Source organism: Sceloporus undulatus, chromosome 5 (assembly GCF_019175285.1).
Source record: "Sceloporus undulatus isolate JIND9_A2432 ecotype Alabama chromosome 5, SceUnd_v1.1, whole genome shotgun sequence".
In the NCBI taxonomy this organism is placed as follows: domain Eukaryota; kingdom Metazoa; phylum Chordata; class Lepidosauria; order Squamata; family Phrynosomatidae; genus Sceloporus; species Sceloporus undulatus.
Genome location: NC_056526.1, coordinates 28,461,076 through 28,480,365, shown reverse-complemented (window position 1 = coordinate 28,480,365; position 19,290 = coordinate 28,461,076). Strand labels below are relative to the sequence as shown.

At 39.6% G+C, this 19,290-nt stretch overlaps 1 protein-coding gene across 2 annotated transcripts in view; it reads right to left on the bottom strand.

Annotated features, from left to right (window-relative positions):
* Positions 1-19,290, bottom strand: part of TXNRD1 (thioredoxin reductase 1) — a 170,157-nt gene that overhangs the window by 41,064 nt on the left and 109,803 nt on the right. The window contains exons 1-2 of one of the 2 annotated variants that reach the window (XM_042469797.1): positions 7,879-7,997; positions 3,669-3,782 (exon numbers count right to left, since the gene is read on the bottom strand). In XM_042469797.1, coding sequence (XP_042325731.1) covers positions 3,669-3,755 — 87 coding nt within the window. In that variant the 5' untranslated portion in view covers positions 3,756-3,782; positions 7,879-7,997. Of the gene's footprint in view, positions 1-3,668; positions 3,783-7,878; positions 7,998-19,290 lie in introns of those variants that run through there. The other variant, XM_042469798.1, reaches the window with a different exon arrangement.

Genomic DNA, 19,290 nt, shown 5'->3' with positions numbered 1-19,290 from the left:
CCAGCGCCCGTTAGGTCCCAATAGAAGGACCTTTGTTAAATCCTAAAAGAAATGGCCCTCCATGCTAGATAGCTCAGTATGTCCAGCTGCTACCTTCCATTTTGATTTCCCACTGTGGCACTTGACAAAGAACAACTGACCAATGAAGATGTCACTGGTATCAGCACCACAATACAAAGTATGCCCTCAGTGCACTTCCTAATTATGGCTGCTGTAGGCACAGGCCAAGTGTGACAATAAGAGAATGGTAACTTTCAGATATTTCATTTGCCAGAACAGCAACCATGATAGGTGATACAGCAGAACACAACAGTTTCTGGGCAAAGGCTAACAAATGTATCACAGCACAAGATTCTGAGGGCCAGAGCCCACTCAACATGCATTAGCTGTTATCCTCAGTTGATAGTGCATGTGCACAAGTGTTTATAAATCCCACATCCAGAGAGTCTTGTACAGCAGCAGCAAACATGGGGGAAATATTATTACAAAGTTAAATCAGGAGGCCCAACAATGCAAGAGACAGGTGTGTCATTTCACCCTGAAATATACAAACACACGAGCCAAGGAATTAAAGATCCAATTATAATGGGTGTGCAACCCATTTCCAGCTGCTAATGAATTGACAAAGGAAAAACAGAGTATATATAAACACCTAAATAGAGACAGTTAATTTCAGGTGTGAGTTGCTCAAGACCAGACTAAGTCTATTGAGCTCAATCATAACTGTTAAAATTGCTTTGCATGTTTGACACTAACTCAGAAGCTTCATGCTGAAGTCCCTTTAAAAATGTACTCTCCCTGAAATTTAGAAACTTCCAAATGTTGGAGGGAGAAGGACAGTGAAGAGCTTAGATGACTGCTTTTCAAATTAGCTAAAATTTACTGTTCCTAGGATAAACTCATTTTTCTTAATATAATATAGCATTTTAAACATGGGACATTTTACTTTGCCATTATTAAAAAAATAACTGGTTATTTTAAAGGAACATTAGAATGCTACAAGCCATTGGTATGTCATACAAAACACACCTAAGTATTGAAGCTGTATGTTCTACTGTAACTATAAAGGTAACTAGAACAATTACACCATAAAATTGTACTTGTATTGTAAATTCCTTCGTTGTTGGCAAAAAGGGAACTACTGATAATTACAAGGAACCCATCATCTGCCATGTTAGATGAAAGGTTCTGGGAATGATAATACTAAAAACATCTGTAGGCCCTGTTCCGGATCAGATACCCGTGATAGTTTTGTGCTGTTTGCATTCATGGACAGCTCTATCCTAGGCTCATCTCTCATCTATTTTGCCAGGGATTATTCACTATCTAAACCACAAAGAGTTTGCATATGTAAAATAAATGCAGGAAATGAGTCCTTCACTGTCCATATACCTGGTCCACTGCTTTCATATATTGCCACTTTCTGGTCCATCAAAAGCCACCTGTCATCTTAATTGCTCAGTTGTGCTATCAGGTGCCACAGTAGGAATTCAAAATGGCAGCTGTATCTATCCTGCCATCTGGCACAGAAGGCCCAGCTCTGGTGATGGTGGACCCATCAAAAAGACCAAGGCTTTAATATCATTTACTTATTTGCAGGACACAGCCCTTTGGCCACCTTCTTCTGTATCTTCTGTACTTCCTTTATAAAGCTGGTGCTACATGTTAAATCCAGTTTATTTGTCCTTGGAATATCCAGGACTAGTACCCTGTTCCAGAGGCAAATCTGTATTAACAGTACAGATTCAGAGAAATTCCCATCTGTCCAAGCAAAATTAACTGGGTGCATCCTCTGAAAAAGCAGCAAGTCCATACTTAAAAGCAATTATATATCTGACTGTCATAACGAAACACATGCTGTGGGAAAAGCCAATTAAATCTCAGCAGAAGCTATCGAGAAGTGAAATAATTAGTAACAAAATTACCCTGGGGTATTAGCTGGAGTATAATAAAAACTTTACCAAGTACCCACAGAGCTAAGGGCAAAAACCATTTTTCTCACCTCATCAGTTGAATTTTCAAGCTGATAAAATTGTACACCACAGACAAGAAGATGACCATGTGCTTTGCATCGAATCAATCCCAAATCCAATCAATTTCATCCCCAGGTAAGAGTGGAATAGACTCCTTGAAACTCTGGAAAGTCATGCAGTTCTCCAGAGCTCATGCAACTGTAACTCCTAGAAACCCCAGTCAGCTTAAGCCAATGCCAGAAGAGGCAATTCCACAACATTTGGAGGGCCACATGGAATTCCACCCCAGATACAGACAATGCTAAGGTCTGGCTCCTATGGCAGGCTTATGGTTCTATACAACTACCATTGGCCAAGCCAGCTGGATAAATGGGAGCTGCAGTCCAAACCATGTCACAGGCACCAGGTTCCCTAAATCAATAGCCTTTTAGTCTAGCTTGCAAAAGTGAACTTTTTAAAAAAAAAAAATGAAATACTCTGTATCAGTAAAGTAGGTAGGGTGCATTTTTTTAAAAAAAAAGTTCACTTTTGCAAGCTAGACTGCCTGAAAGATGTGTTTTCTTTCAGGCAGGTAGTGTTTATTAATCCCCTATTTCTATTTTCCCCAACAGCATTCATCAGCACATTTTGCATTTGTGCTCCTTTGAAGCTATTAAAAATCTCTCTCTCTCTCTCTCTCTCTCTCTCTCTCTCTCTCTCATTTTATTTAACAATAAAAGGGCTAAATGGAAAATATGAAAAACAAAGAAGCCTGCATATTTCAGACCCAAAGTTAAAACTTCAGAGAATTATTTATCAGTTGCTTTGTTTTGAATTCTAAAACTAATTTGAGTTTTTTCACTAAAAGTCTTATTAGTAGAGATTCACTTTGTACCATGGCAAGGTTAGGGAAGATGTGGCCCCCTCTAGATGTAGTCGGACTGCAAACCCTATCATCTATTCAGACTAGGCCTCATGGGAGCTGAAATCCTACCATATCTGGAAGCCCATGCACACCCTGTCTGCATATTATGATCCCCATTTCTCAGGAACAGATGCTACAAATAACTGAACGTATCATAATATCAGGACAGAATTTCAAAGTTAATACAAGCAGTCTGAAGTTCAGCATCTCTCTAGGTATTTGAGATGCATTCACTGCTCAGTTAAGGGCAAAGAAGAGGCTTTTGTTGGGCCAAACTGGTTTCCAGCAGTCTTTAATTGGGCTTTTGTTGGGCCAAAATGGTTTCCAGCAGTCAAAGACACTCTGGAGCGGTTGTGGGATGCATGGAGGAGGGCACACACACACACACAGAGAGAAATCCTGGTTGAGTGACTGTTGTAGACTCTTAGGTCAGTGGAGACAGCAAATCCACTCTGGGTCCTTGTCTGAATGTTAAAAAAGCTATTCAAGGTGCTGCAACCTAACCCCATAATAGGTTGGTTCCACACCCTTGGATACTGCCTTGAAAGCTCAGAATAAACCGAGAGTAGATTCATCACCAGCTGTTGTTTTGATGTGTGAGTAAACTTCTATTCAAATGGTTTTGCCTTGTCTGTGCAGGGTCTCTTCATGTGTCCCCTTGATGGATTGCAAAAAACTATCCAGGATGTCCTAGGCCACTACAAAGTTTGCCCAAAGGGGATCCTTTAAAGGATCTAAGAAGCACCAGAGCAAAACCAAGATTCCCACAGGAGTGTTTTCATTGATCCTACCTTGGAAGCTGCAAGCCCACCAGAACCCCCTCCAATGACTATCAGATCATAAGATGGTCCCTCTGCTTGGCCAGTCACTTCAAGCATCTTGTGAAGTGTTCCCTCACGGTGTGCCTAAAGAACGCAAATCCAGAAAACTGTTAATTAAAGGTGTCCAGCATAGCTGACAGTAGTAGTACAAATATAAGATGAAAGAGAGACATTAGTATAGTAAGAAAACAACTCCATTTTAAGAGGTGAGAATCATACAGCCCTGCAGCTGTCACTGGACTGCAGCTCCCAGCATTCCATGCTGTTGGCTATGCTGGCTAGAACTGCTGGGATTTGCAGTCCAACAGCATCTGAAGGAATAATAACTATTACCAAGATAATTCTACAAGATTCTAGAACATTCTGAATAGTGCACTATGCACAAGATTACGCATTTTATGGGTCACAGAGACCATGAAGAAGAATGTAAAATTGTCACATTATAAAGGATTTTTGACTTAACACTCTTGCCAGAATCTTTGCTTTGCACCCAATGAAGCACACATAACAGATCAGAAGTTATAATTGTAATGAGTATTTTTGCTGCCCCCACTGGCTCCATAACCAATGTTACACTATTCCTCATAAATATCCAAACCTACAATTAAATAAAAACCTGACTTGCCAGTTTACTTGCTTCAGATTTGTATTTGCAACACTTTTCCCAACAGTCACAGATTGATGAGCTCTACATATTACAAGAGTAGCAGGAACATGGATTGCTTAGGACCCCCTATTATTATTATTATCATTATTATTATTAATATTGATCCCAGAATCCCTTCAGGCGGCCTGTCTACTGATCCAGCCAGCTGGAAGATTCTAGGTGGAGTTCTAGCCCCCCAAAAACTTGGGTTCTGTTAAGGCACAGAGACCACATAACTACAACAACTCAGATGTGATCTCATGAAAGCCCATTATGTTTTTACTGCAAGAGGTGAGAAGAATATGGCCAGACTCCAAGATGCCTGTTGCAGAGGCAATTAATTATATGGAATCAGGTGCCACCAGCTAATAAAGGGGATCATTTTCTGTGGCTTTACAGGAACATTTGCATAAGTAACCATGCAAAAGACTACCCTTTTGTAAGCATTCATCTCATTTACTTGAGTTTTGGCATGTAAGCACAAAATGATGATGGTGCCATACTGTACCACAGGAGAATTTGGCTCATGATCCATGCTTGTAGACTCGCTGCCATTATTTGGGTTTAATGACTGTCTGAATTTCACAAATGAATTTTGACAGCTGGGGTCTGGAAAGCGCATCCATTAATCTCCATATCCTGTCAGCTGAAATTTAGTCACTATGTTTGCGTTTAACAAATGCCTGGGCTCATGTACCTGTTTGCCTCCAGGGAAATGACTCTGACACCAGACATAGTAATAGAAGATAGAAACACAAGCAAAGATCAAATGTCAATTAGAGCATATAGAGAAGGCCTGAGCTTTTGGCAGTGAGAGTGTTTTGTTTATCTGGATGCAGGGTAGCCATTTTGCCCATGAGACAAATTCTGTAGTCCATATTGTGACCTTTATTAGGCCAACCAAGATGGCATAAAATTAATTTTACTAGCTTTGCAAGCTAGAGCAATGAATGTTGTGCCTTTGGTGTTGGCTTAATAAAGGTAACACCATAATACAGTATATACTTTAACATTAGTTGACCTGGGACACACAGAGAGCTTGGAAAAGTTACTTCTAATCCCAGATAAATACAAAAATCCATCAGTGGTACCTTTATTGGCCAACTGAAATGCATAATATACCTGTTGCAAGCTTTTGAATCTCATGGGCTTCTTCATCAGGCAAGATGTTACAAACCAAACCCAGGAGAGGTGGGGAAAAATCATTGAGATGTTAGCCAAATGCCTGCCTGTTGTTTCAGTCATATAATAAGATGTTATGATGGAGAGGACATCTTTTGGAGGCCCATCATAACATCTTTCTAAGGACTGAAACAACATGCAGGCATCTGACTAACATCTCCAATTGTTTGTTTTTCTCCTGTTTGGTTTGTAACATCTTGCCTGTGAAGAAGGCCATGGCTTGCAACAGGTATATTGTGCATTTCAGTTGGCCAATAAGTATCACTGATCGATTTTTGTTTGTATTTGTTAAATGTCCAACACAGCTCCTCTGTATGTTTTCTAATCCCAGAGTCCATGAAGCAACCATCATTGGTCTTGCTGAATACAAGAATATAGAAGTTGTATAACTTTTCCAACTGTGTATAACATGGATCCCAGTATAGTTTACAATGTAAAAACTAGTGACACAACACAGAAATATAGAAGAGTACTAAAAATACTTTAAAAACAACAAAGGAATTTGCTATGGATCTCCAAGTGTTTCTGGTTTCTTGTGATTTGACAAACCAACTGGGCCATTTTTCCTGCCTAAAGCAGGTTGTAATAATGGAATAATGGAAGTGAACCTCGTCATCCCATTATTTTAACTTAACTTTAAAGTATATTATTTTAATATTTTTAATATGTACAGATTATATATTTATCTTTGCAAGCTACCAATTTCGGGTAGGTAATTCCCAATTTTGGAATGAAAATACATTTGCTGCAACTTACTATAACGCAACTGAAGAAATGTCCTTGGCGCTTTGGGGTCTCTTTGCACAACAACAGCAACTCCACTGACATATGTATTGCAACATATGGGCTTTCCAGACTCTTAGGTGAAAAAAGTCCCTACTGCCTGGACTCAATGCAACTGCGTTCATGCGCAGATTAAGTTACTGCACCTGCATAGACCCTGACTGAATGAGGATTTTTAGACAGAGGTGGTGGCCATCTGCTTCGGGATGCTTTGAATGTGTATCCCTGCATGGAAGGGGGACTAAACTGGTCCCTTCCACCTCTATGAGTCTACTCAATGGATATAACTAGATGCGCTATACTTTTAATTCCTAATGTGCTTTTAATCTGGTTCTTGAGAGCCAGCATGGTGTAGTGGTTTTGTGGTTGGACTAGGACTCTTGGAGACCAGGGTTCAAATCCCCGCTCAGACATGGAAGCCCATTAGGTGACATTGAACAAGTCCCATCTCTCAACCTCAGCAAAAAGCAAAAAAAAGTAAACCCTCTCTGAAAAAATCCTGCCAAGTTAACCCCATTTATAGGTTCGCATTAGGGTTGCCATAATTCGGAAACAACTTGAAGGCCCACACCAGCAACAAATTTGGTTCTTGTTTTTATATGAAGCTGCTTGCGTTTCACTGTTGTAACTTTCGTGTTTTTCCATAACTTGCTGTGACCTGCCTTGGGTTCTACTACTGATGGAAAGGCTGGATAGTTTATATTGTGGAATGAAAGCCAGTGTGGTGCTTTGAGCGCTGGGCTATGACTCTGGAGACCAGGGTTCGAATTCCCTTCAGTCACGAAAAACCACTGGCTGACTTTGGGCAAGTCACACTCTCTCAGCCTCAGAGGATGGCAATGGGGGGAAATCCCTCTGAAGGAACCTGGCCAAGAAACCCCCTGATAGTTTGCCTTAAGGTCGCTGTAGTTGGAAATGACTTGAAGGCCCACAACAACACAAAACAACAACAACAAGGTAGCCATTAAGTTTGGCCATGGAACTCCACTGGGGTTAACCTTGGTCAAGTCACACTCTCTCAACCTCAGAGGGAGCCAATGGCAAAAACAACAACTGCACCTTAACCAAACTTACCCAGAAAACCCCAGGATATGGCAAACCCAGCCACTTTGGGGTTGCCATAACTCAGAAACCTCTTTAGGCACACAACCACAACCAGGCGTTGTATTATTTAAGGGTGCTGTATTTAGTGCTTTTTTAAAAAACTGTATCCCATTTTGAAACAATGGTCTGTTTTAACACTGTAAGAGTCTGATGCTACTTTAATGATCACTTTGTAAGTTTTTTAAACTGTACAGTGTTTTGCTGGTCCAAAACACACTGCAGAAATTCCGTTTGACGCCGCTTTTAAGTGCTCTGGCTCAGTGCTAGGGAATTCTGGGAACTCAGTCCTACAGTCTCAGCTCCCCAAAACGCATTGTTTTCTGCAGTGTGTGGGGTTTTTTTTTTGGGGGGGGGGAGACCTGAGAGACTGTAAGCCGCCTCGAGTCCCATTTGGGCGGGAAGGCGGGTACAGATAACTATTCTACTAAATATTGTAAGCTAACATATATATATCTATCTCCCTACCTGGGCCGTCTTCTCGTAGCCTCCGCCGGGTGCCGTCGGACGAAGACGACGGGCGGCGAGGGCTCCTGGTCAGCTCCCTCAGCGCCTCCTTCGCTCCTTTTCATTCGCTGAGGAAAAAGGAGAGGACGGGGAAAAGGACAGGGGGGGGGCCTCCATTTTATGGGATGGAGAGGCAGAAACCTCCCCTTCTTCCTCCTCCTCCTCCTCCATCCCTCCAACCTCCGCCCTGTAAGCATGACTTGACTCTTTTCACACACATACACGCCTTCTTCCCCTGCCTTGGGGCATCTACACTGGAAGAATAAAGCGGTTTGATACCGCTTTGAGCCCTCTGACAAAAAGAGTCCTTGGGTGTGTAGTTTGGCAGGTTTTTACACATACACAAAAACACACTCATCCCCAAGAGGGATGGGGCCTGGCCAAACTACACATCCCCGGGGTTGGTGTGTGTGAAAACACACACCACATATATATCCTGAATATGTATACACACATATATATTCACACACACATACCTATACTGAATATATATACCCACACATATACACGATATATATATTATTATATATATACTGAATACACACATATAAACACCACAATATTATACACAGACATACAGATATACATACTGATTTTTTTCACCACACTACACAGACATATATATATATACTGGATCACACACAATATAAACACACAATAAATACACAGACATTACACAGACGCACATATTATATAAACTGAATATACAAAACAATATAAACACATATAAACACACACATATTTACTGAACATGTAGATACACATACATTTATATACTGAATTACACACACATACATATATATATATATTACACATTCACAGATATAAATATATATACATTGAATATATATATATATTATACACATACATAGAGACACATACATATATGCAGTGAATATATAAACCATCTATATATTCACACCAGATGTATATACTGAATACACACACACACACAACATATATTCACACTATACAGACATACCTCGCTCTTTCTCTTTCTCTGTACACACACACACACACACACATATATACATCCCACTGTGGGGAAAAGCAGAATATAATCTTAAATCTTGAAATAATAAATAAAATTTGAATAGACACACATACACACACAAAATATATACATACACACATGTGTGTGTTTTATATATGTGTGTGTGTGTGTGTGTACTGCATTGTGTATTATGTACATGCAAACCTAACACCTAGCTAAAGGTGGGTCCACACTGCAGAAATAAAGCAAGTTGACACCACTTAATGCTGTGCAGTCCATTCACTGGAATCCTGTAGTCAGGAGTGGGTAGGTTTGCAAGGTTTTTAAACCCTTCTCTGCCCAGGAAGGATGCGGCCTTGGCAACTACACATCCCAGGATATGGTAGGATGGAGCCGTGGGAGTTAAAGTGGGGTGAAGTGGCATTTTTCTACAAAAGGAAGGCAAAAGGACTCACCCCCCCCCCCCAAAAGCCTCCAGGTTGGGTTTAAAAACAACACACTGGAACCTTTATTTTATATCTGGATGTGTGTGTTAGTGAACGTGTGTGTGTCTGTGTGTAAACCTAAGCCATATTGTATATCTCCAAACCCAACTAATGGTGCATCCACACAGCAGAAATAAAACAGGTTTGATACCGCTTTAATGCTCTCTAGCTCCATTCTCTGGATCCTGGGATGTGTGTTCTGCAAGTTTTAACCCCTTCTGCCCAAGAGGGTTTGCGCCTCACCAAAACTACACACCCCAGTATTCTGTGGATGGAGCTGTGGCGGGTTGAAGTAGTGTCAAAGTGCGTTATTTCTACAGTGTCATTGCAAAACCCAGCCACCCTTCTCTCTGAGGTTTATCTATGCTGCAGGACTAATGCAGTTTGAACCACTTTAAATGTTTTAGTGCCATCCAGTGGAATATTGGGATTGTGTAGTTTTGCAAGACCTTTCTGGCCGGAGAGGTCTAATATCTCATCCAACTAACAGCCCAGGATTTGGTAGGATGGAGCACATTTAAAGTGGTGTCAAGTTGTGTTATTTCTACAAGGAGGGATGAAAAGGAACCCTGAAGCCTTCAGGTTTGGGTTTAACAACACACTGAGAACCTACACACACACACGCAAACCTAATATATACATCTCTAAGTCCAACTAAGGGTGTAGCCACACTCCAGAAATAAAGGCATTTTGATACCACTTTAACTGCCCTGACTTTGTCCTATATAATCCTGGGATTGGTAGTTTGGTGAGGCACCAGAGCTCTCTGACAAACCAAACTGAAAATACACCAAACTACAAATCCCAGGATTCTACAGGATGGAGTCATTAAACTTAAAGCGGTGTCAAAATGCTTTATTTCTGCAGCGTGGAAGACTGCTAAATGCAGTGGAATTATACAAGATAATCATGTTTATTACCTGTTTTAGTCAGAAATAAATCCCACTGAATTTAGTGGAACTTGTTCTTGGATGAAAGAACAAAAAACCATTGCCTCTGTGCAGAATAAAAATGCCTCAGATCGGGTGTGTTTTGGTCAACATTAAAAGCCATCAGTGCCATTGTCGACTGAGAAAAACAAGCTTAAATTCATTTCTAAAAGCTAGTATTTCCTGACATGTTTTATATTATCTTTTGCAGAATAAAAAAAGGAAGAAGAAAGGGGGAGTGAAAAAAAGAAAGAAAAAGAAATGTGGCAGCCCCTTTAAGACTTAACTGGTTTTTATTTTTGCACAAATTTTCATGCATACAAAAACCCTCTGGCGACCAAGGTTCGAATTCCACTCAGCCATGAAAACTCACTGAGCGGCCTTGGGCAAGTCACACTGTCTCAGCCTCAGAGGATGGACGTGGCAAAAACCCCTCTGAAGAAACATGCCAAGAAAACCCCATTATAGGTTTGCCTTAGGGTCGCCATAAGCTGGAAACTACTTGAAAGCACACAACAACAACAACAACACCTAAACATGCAAAAATAAAAACCAGTTAGTTTTAAAGGCGCTGACACATTTCTCTTCTCAAAAAGGTTCCTGATTAATCGTGCAGCCCTCCAGTTGTTGGACTACAACTCCCATCAGCCCTATCCATCAAAGCCAATGAGGAGGAGAGCTGGAAGTTGCAGTCAACAAAATGTGGAAGGCTATTTAATTCCTGCCTCAGTGAATCTTGCCCTTCCCTCTAGAAGGGAATATTAAGGCTATAGTCCTATATACAAAGAGAGCCAGCATGGTTTGAGCATTTACTCTGGAGCTCAGGCCATATAAACACACTGGGTGACCCTGGGCAAGTCACACTCTCTCAGCTTCAGAGGATGGCAATGGCAAACCCCCTGTGAAGAAGCTTAACCCAATGTTAGGTTTACCATAAGTCAAAAATGACTTGGAAGCACACAACAACAACCACCTACATGCAAAACACACCTAGGAGTAGCTTCACAGCACTCAGCGGGACTTACTTCTGAATAGACTTGCACAAGCCTTGCATTATAAGGAACACAATTATGGTGACACCCCTAGAAGGGAATTTCTGCTTGGCCCCTGCATCTCCCTGCAGGAGAAATGGTAACCTAGATCCTACGTCAACCCTTTTCTACTTCATTCAGTATGACAATGAGACATTCTTCATATTTTACCCCAGGTGCATTCCAGATCTCTGGACTCACCCTTGTTCCTGAGAAAGATGTCTGCATCATTAAAAACTCACTTCCCCTATAATAACTCTGGGCAGCTGCTTAGGAAATTATTTTTGGAACACTGACTCCTTCCTTTCCAGCAAACTGCCTCGGGGCAAGGAGGGCTAAGAGATTTATAGGTCAGACTTCAATTCTCTGCTTCCTCAGAAGGGTCAGGTATTCTTCCTTGCAACTTGGGGTGCATCATCATCATCATCATATTTATATTTATTTATATCCCGCTTTCCCCCCCAGAACTGGGACTCCAAGAAGCTTACAATTTAAAAGCACAGTACAATTAAAAACATATTAATTAAATTAAATTAAAATAATACTGTTTTTTAAATTTAATTATACATTTTATTAGTACAAAAACCAAACACACAAACTTACACATGGACAACACATTCAATAGCCAAAATGACCAAAATCGCAAAAACAAATTAACACTTAAACATGAACAACCTCCCTCAGTATAAACATATATAAATAGTACTAAAATATACTGTTTTAATTATATGATTTTATCTGTGTTAAAATTCTTACTATAAGTTTTTAAAACATTTTTATTTTGTGAGCCAACTCAGGTCCCGTTCTGGGAGAAAGGCGGCATAAAAATGAAATAAATAATTAAATACAGAAGTAACCATTAAAATAGAATTAAACTGTTACGACATTAAAATAGATCACTTGTTAAACAGAATACAATTTTTTAAAAGATAAAGCACTTACATCTAAACTGTAGAAATAAATGCTGTTTGACACTACTTTAACTGGCATGGCTCCAACCTACATAATTCTGGGATTTGCAGCTTGTTGAGGCACCAGCATTCTTAGGCAAAGGCTAAAGACCATATAAAACTACAAATCCCAGGGTTCTAGAGGATGGAGCTACAGCACTTTAAAGTGGTGTCAAACTGCATTATTTCTGCACTGTAGATGGAGCCTTGATCTGTTCAGAGGTAAGACTATGACAAATTGTGGTGTGACGTGGGAGATTGGGGCTATTAATGCCCAGCAAACCTGGTTGAGAGATAGCATGGTGTACTGACTGAGCGTTGGACTATGATTCTGGAGACCAGGGTTTGAATCCCTGCTCCGCTATGGAAACTCACTGAGTAACCTAGGGTACATCACATACTCTCAGCCTCAGAGGAATGCAAAGGCAAACCCCCTCTGAACAAATCTTAACAATAAGACCCCTTAGCAGAGTTGCCTTAGGGTTGCCATAAGTTGAACACACACAACAAGGACATCTTATTGTCTGTGAGATGCTTCAACAGACATCAACTCTGAGGCCTGGTTTAAAAGGCCAAAGAAACATAAGAGTTTAAGCAAAGGAATCTCATTGGAGCTTAAATAGACAGATTTGTTGGACTACACATTTTGCAGAGAATCTGGAGCTCACTTCACTAGATATATGTATTATTTTAAGTTGGCAAGTACTCTGGAGATCACAGTTCGAATCCCGGCTTGGCCATGTAAGCTCACTGGTTGGCCTTGGACAAGTGACACTCTCTCAGCTTCAGAGGATGGCAATGGCAAACTTCCTTTGAACAAATCTTGCCAAGAAAACCCGTGATAGAGTTGCCTTAGGGTCACCATAAATCACTTGAAGGCACACAACAACAACAGCAACAACAACAAGGTACACAATCACACACGTGGCTACAGAGGTGAAAATTGTAAACAGTATGGCCAAAAGTACACTGATAACTTTCATAGTAAGGTAAAATACATACAAAATAAACAATGATCACAGCAGGAGTAACTGGTAGTAACACAATCGTACAATCAGCTTTGTTATGCTAATTGAACATCTGCAGTGAAAGTGAGGGAAATTAGCCTATACTCAATTCTAAGTACAGTAAATGAAATCAAGCTTGATAAAGTCTGGTTTGACAATATCCTGCTTACATCTCTTTCTTAAATTCTTTGTTGATAAACAGTGATGCGCAAGCCTGCGACAACATATTCTGTGAGACAACAATGCTCTCCCACTGGTTTTTGAGGGTTGCAATTTTTGATAGCAAATTTTGATTCATTTATGTTCCAGAGCGCAAACAAATATACAAACCACAGCACATGTTCCCTCCTTCCTTCCTTGATTTCTCTAGAGGGAGGTTTGTCGAGTGTAAAATGAAAGTTGACTTGTCTTATAGGATTTCTCCTAAGACATTTTAGCTGCCTGTAAGAGGATTTTTCTTAAAACTCATCTGTTCTCCCTGGCTTTTAAATTAAATATTTTTGCGGTGTTCACTACTGATGGATAATTTAAAATTGTATTTTATTGTAACTCATTTTATTTACAGTTATCTGTGCAAACAGGTTTATATTTGTTTTGAATTGTACAGATTTTAGGCTGTAGGCTCTCTGGGAAAACCATGGTCTTTAAAGACAGCTATGGAACTGAATACAAAAAAGAGAAGGAAAAGGAAGAAGACAAGAACAGCCAACAGGGATATCTTCCTGAGAAGACAATGTTCTTCCTGAGAAGAATGTTGCATCAACATTGCAATTTGCCTGGCGCTATGCAACAACATTTTTTGCTTACCTAGGTATTTGGATTTGTTTGAACTAATTTTATCTATTCTAATTATTGTTATTGTATTCTTGTTGTGATGCCCTGAAAGAGGACAAATACTGGTTTTAACAATGTTTCTAATAAACTACTCAGACCACAGTGGATCGATCTTGAATAAGACATACCAGTTACAGTATTTGTACTGTGCTATAACTAGTATAGGGCCTAAATACCCTAAAGGCCCTAGATCTCATTTGATCTTGAAAACTAAGCTGGGTCATCTCAGGTTAGTATTTGGATGAGAGACCATCAGGGAACACCACATGCTATATTCTATATTTCAGAGAAAGGAATTGGCAAACCCACCTCTGAGTATCACCTTGCCTAGGAAAATCCTATGAACATACTGGGTTGTGAGAAGATGACAGGTGGCTTGAAGGCACATACACAACTAGTGATCTTAACATTATACTCACTCATTTTCAAGTTTGTGCATAGCCAGTGAAGGGACCAGTGGTGGGAGAGAGTAACACAACTGGCTTTCCCTTAACACTTGTGTTTGTGGATCAGTTAATATGATATCTAAAGTGTCAGTGAAATCCACCTTCTGTTTATTTTGGATCTAGCTAGCTTCACTGAGATAAAAGGGACTATGGTTCAAAACAGACTGCAGAAATAATACAGACACCGCTTTAACTGCCCTGGCTCAATGCTAGAAAATTCTGGTAGCTGTACAAGTTTTGTGAGACATTTAGCCTTCTCTGTCAGAGAGCTCTGGTGCCACAATAAACTACAATTCCCAGTGTTCTCTAAAACTGAGTGTGTTTTGGACCTTACTTTCAAATAACAGTTTAGATCAGGATAAAGGTGATATACTTCATCCATATCTTCCACTGAAGGCCTTATACTTCTGCGAAAGATCCAGATAAAACACAGCACCTTTATCGTGAACACTTTTCAATAGTGTCAAAAATAATAGCCTTATGTAAAGACAATAACCATATAATTTTAAAAAGTGTATAAATGGCTTCTGAAGATGGGCCTGTAAAAGAGTACATGATAAGGTCAGCTCAAACTTAAGGCATAATGACCATATGGATGTATGGGGGGAAAGGTAGTTAAAACATATAAAATTTACTTTGTGCAATAATTTAAAAGAAAACCTATATAAGATGATGCAAAGATGGAATCTAACCCTAACCAAAGTGTTGCAAATGGCCCATAATGTTTCAAATGAATGTTGGGGATGCCAAGATAAAGAGGGCTTCTTTTTTCATATGTAGTGGACTTGTAAGAAGGTGAAAAGTTACTGAACTAAGATTTATATGTTAATCCAAAAAAATTTAAAGCTAGATTTTGTAATGTTACCAGAAATGTTTTTGTTGGACATTATTCATAATAATATGGATCACATCTTTATAGATATATAAGAACAGCAGCAAGAATATTTTTTGGAAACTTGGAAAGGGACTGAAATACTAGCAATGGAAGAATGAACTGTTAAGGTTTCTGGGTTGGCCCAAATGACCAAATTAATGTGGATTCTAAAAGATAAGCAGTTTGAAGACTAAGATATTGGAAACTATTTATAGATTTTTTTTAAAAAAAGAAATCTAACAATGTAAGAAATGGTGGCTATGGTTATTAGTACTGTTAGTAGAATTATCTAGTTGGCTCTGTAATGGTTTTTCCCTCTATTTTATTATGGTCAGAATTGAGGGATCAGAAGAACCCTACTAATATTCTCCCTTTCTCACACTTTCCTTGCTCCTTCTTTTATTTTATTTTTCTGCTCTTCTCCCCCTCCAGTTTATCTTTGATTGTATGTGTGTTCATTGTAAATTGGATTGTTTGTGTTAAAAATAATTAAAACTTAATCTTTAAAAAAAAGTCTTGAAGTACTTTGTTTTAAATAAACACTTCCATCGTCTGCCACCTCCATCCCAGAAACCACAGGGTACAGTAAGTGCAGACACAAGGAAGGAGTAAAAGACTGTGAAGAGCTGCTTTTAAAGGGCCACTCCCTTTTGTTGTGGGCAAACTGCCAGTCCCAACAGCATGATGAAGCAGAAGAAAAAAGGCTTTGTTCAATATCAAGGCAAAGATCAAAAGAAGTGGGGACTTTCTCTCATGCTGAATGCCTGGTTAGAGGAACCCTTCTATCAGACCAGGACTCTTTTGTACAATTTTTGGACCGCAGCTTCCAGGCCCCCTCCCTAACCAGCCAACATGCCACTTGGGACTTCAGTCATCCCTCTGTATCCATAGATTCAAACATCCACAGCTTGAAAATATTTTAAGAATATAGTAATTACACAAAGCAAACCATGATTTTGCCATTTTATATAAAGGACACCATTTTCCTATGCCACTGTACTTAATGAGACTTGAGCATCCACATTTTTTTTATCCATAGGAGCAGGGTGACCAGATGTCCTAACCACAAAAGATGGGAAGGCACCACAAAATGTAGGCCATTCAAGAAAAGAGTAGGACATTATCAAATAAAAGCTACAAACACCTAATATAAATGAATTAAAAGATATAGTCGTGATAGTCTGTAGAATCAGCATGTAGAAAGATCTTGTAGAACCTTTGAGACTAACTGAAAGATGTTGGCAGCATGAGCTTTCATAGACTTATGTCTACTTCCTCAGATGCATTTGGACTAATATAAATGTTCATGCTTCTTGGTCATGCTTAAAGTGGAGGACATTTTGAAATTCCTCCTGGACAGAAGGTTGAAATGTAGGACACATCCTGGAAAAGGAAGATCTTGGATGATGCTGCATGGGAGGTCCTGGAACCAAACCCCACCAGATATCAAAGGCCCACTGTAGTCCAAAATGGAAACTCTTCCCTGCAGTACTTTGCAGACAGTTTTTTAAAAAATTATGTTCCTCTTTCTCCCTTTGCACATCATCTCATTAGCTCTTAATACAAGTACAGGGTACCTATCTCTAGGCTGGCCAATACTACCTGGTTTGGTTTCTGTTGACTTATTAGTTAGCAAACCAGTCAAAATTAATCTCAAACCTTTGTACTATGAGGGCCATCAGGGATTTCTGCTTTCTTCCCTACAAGAACGTAACATGTTTGAATTATGAATACAGATGGAAGCAATCAACTGCTGGTTTTTATATGTTCAAAGAGAGAGAATTTTGCTTGTCTTTCTTTATGGTCTCACTGGCGTAACTTGATAATCTTTTTAGATTTAGAAGTCTGTGTACCCCTTCTTCAGTTCCATTTAAAGACTAGCACAAAGCCTAGGTTCAAGCTTTCTTGAATGCCCAAAATTCATTCATTTTAAGTACCAGAACTGAACAATGGTCACAGTCCCACCACACAAAAGTCCACCCCTAGTTTAGGCTGCTCCAGGTGTTCTTCATTTCTGCCTTGCAATTATAAGTTGAAAAATAATGGGTTTGTTGCCGTGATTGTTAAATAATTGGGAATCAAAAATCCTTCTCAGTCTACTGCAAATCACCCAGAGATCTACCATTAAAACCAGACCTGCTTTTCCTTCTTTAGATAACCATGACAACAACATGCCTCCAGCTTGCTGAAGGCTGTGATTAAACAAATTCAAAAAATAAAACCCAAAAAGGAGGAAGATGCCTATAAAGCAAGTCTTAGCACATCATTGGCATCAGTGGACATCAATTTCCCACTGTGATTTTATTGTGCAGTATATTAATCTTGCCACACCCTGCACCATGTTATAACATTCAGTAAGAAAAAGCAGGAGTGGAAGATTTTTGCTGCCACCATCCCGGATGTTTTGGACTTCAAGTTCCAGAGGCCTCAACCACCATGGCCAATGGATATGGAAACTGTAGTCCAAAACATCAGGAGGATTAAAGGTTCCCTATCCCAACTGAAAGCATTTATAACTCATTTTCCCCCATTCACCATGGCTTCCATTGCATAACTAAAACTGAAACACAGTATAGACCAGACTGTATTAAAATGTTGCCTAAAAGTAGTCCACACTAACAATGTTGGCAGGCATAGATGATGTTGGACTATTCAAACATTATTCTGTGCAAAGACAGTGGAATGGAATGTGCCATATCCCTATGCATATTTGGCGCAAAGGCGCGCATATATATATATATATATATATATATTGCTGATGTTAAATACATTTTCTCAAGCTGTCATTGGTGATCTTCTGAGGCATATCTATGCAAGTGAGTCCTCCTCCTTCTGGCCATGTGGCACTGTACTGTTGGTGAATATGAAATACAGAACAGGTTATACAGGAACCCTGGAAGCTTAAACTGAATCAGATCTTCTAGCCAAATATTCTCAACTGTCTCTGATACAGGCTTTCCAGCATTTTGGGCAGAATTCTTTCTGAACTCTAACAAGAGATCTCTAGTAATCTCTAGTTGTTCCCCATACCAAATAGTAACCAGAACCTGCTCTGTTTCCTTCTAAAATGAGGCAACACTGAAAGTGTTCAGGGTGGTATGTTAATGTAAAAAGCCATATTAATTCCTCCCTCATCATTTCAGCTTTTAAAAAGATACCTCAATTGGGCCAACCCCGAAAGAGCTATACTACCATCAGACAAGGTCCTAATGAGCCACATGGAGATTTTATAAACAGGCTTCAAGCCGCAATCCAACATTAAGCAGACAATACTGAGACAGCAAAAAACTGATGAAAAAACTGGCAAAGGATAATGCTAATAAAGATTGCCAACAGGCACTACAGCCCATGATGGCCACAAATTCTTTGAATTTGACAGATATGATCAGAGTATGCCAGGATATTGGGACACAGACCCATAAGATGAATCTTTTATCTACAGCCATGAAACAGGGAAATAAAGAACAAGTTAAATGTTATAACTTCCGGACTCTTAGGACACATGCAGCATTTAAACAGCACACCTCCAAAGTGATCCGAAGCAGCTTTATTTTGGCCTGTCTGTTCGGGACCATACTTTTTCACATGAACCACTGAATTTGGTTCTTGATTCTCTTTATGTACATAACCTTATACCTTCCCTGGCCACTGCACAGATTTCCACTTCAATTGACAAAAACTATTGTCTATATTCCTTACTTTGCAAAGTCTATTACACGACCGCACTACTGAATTTTATGTCACCCACATTCGTAATCACGCAAATCTACCAGGGTTTTTAACAGAGGACAATGCAACATTAAAAGGTAAATTTAGATGCAAC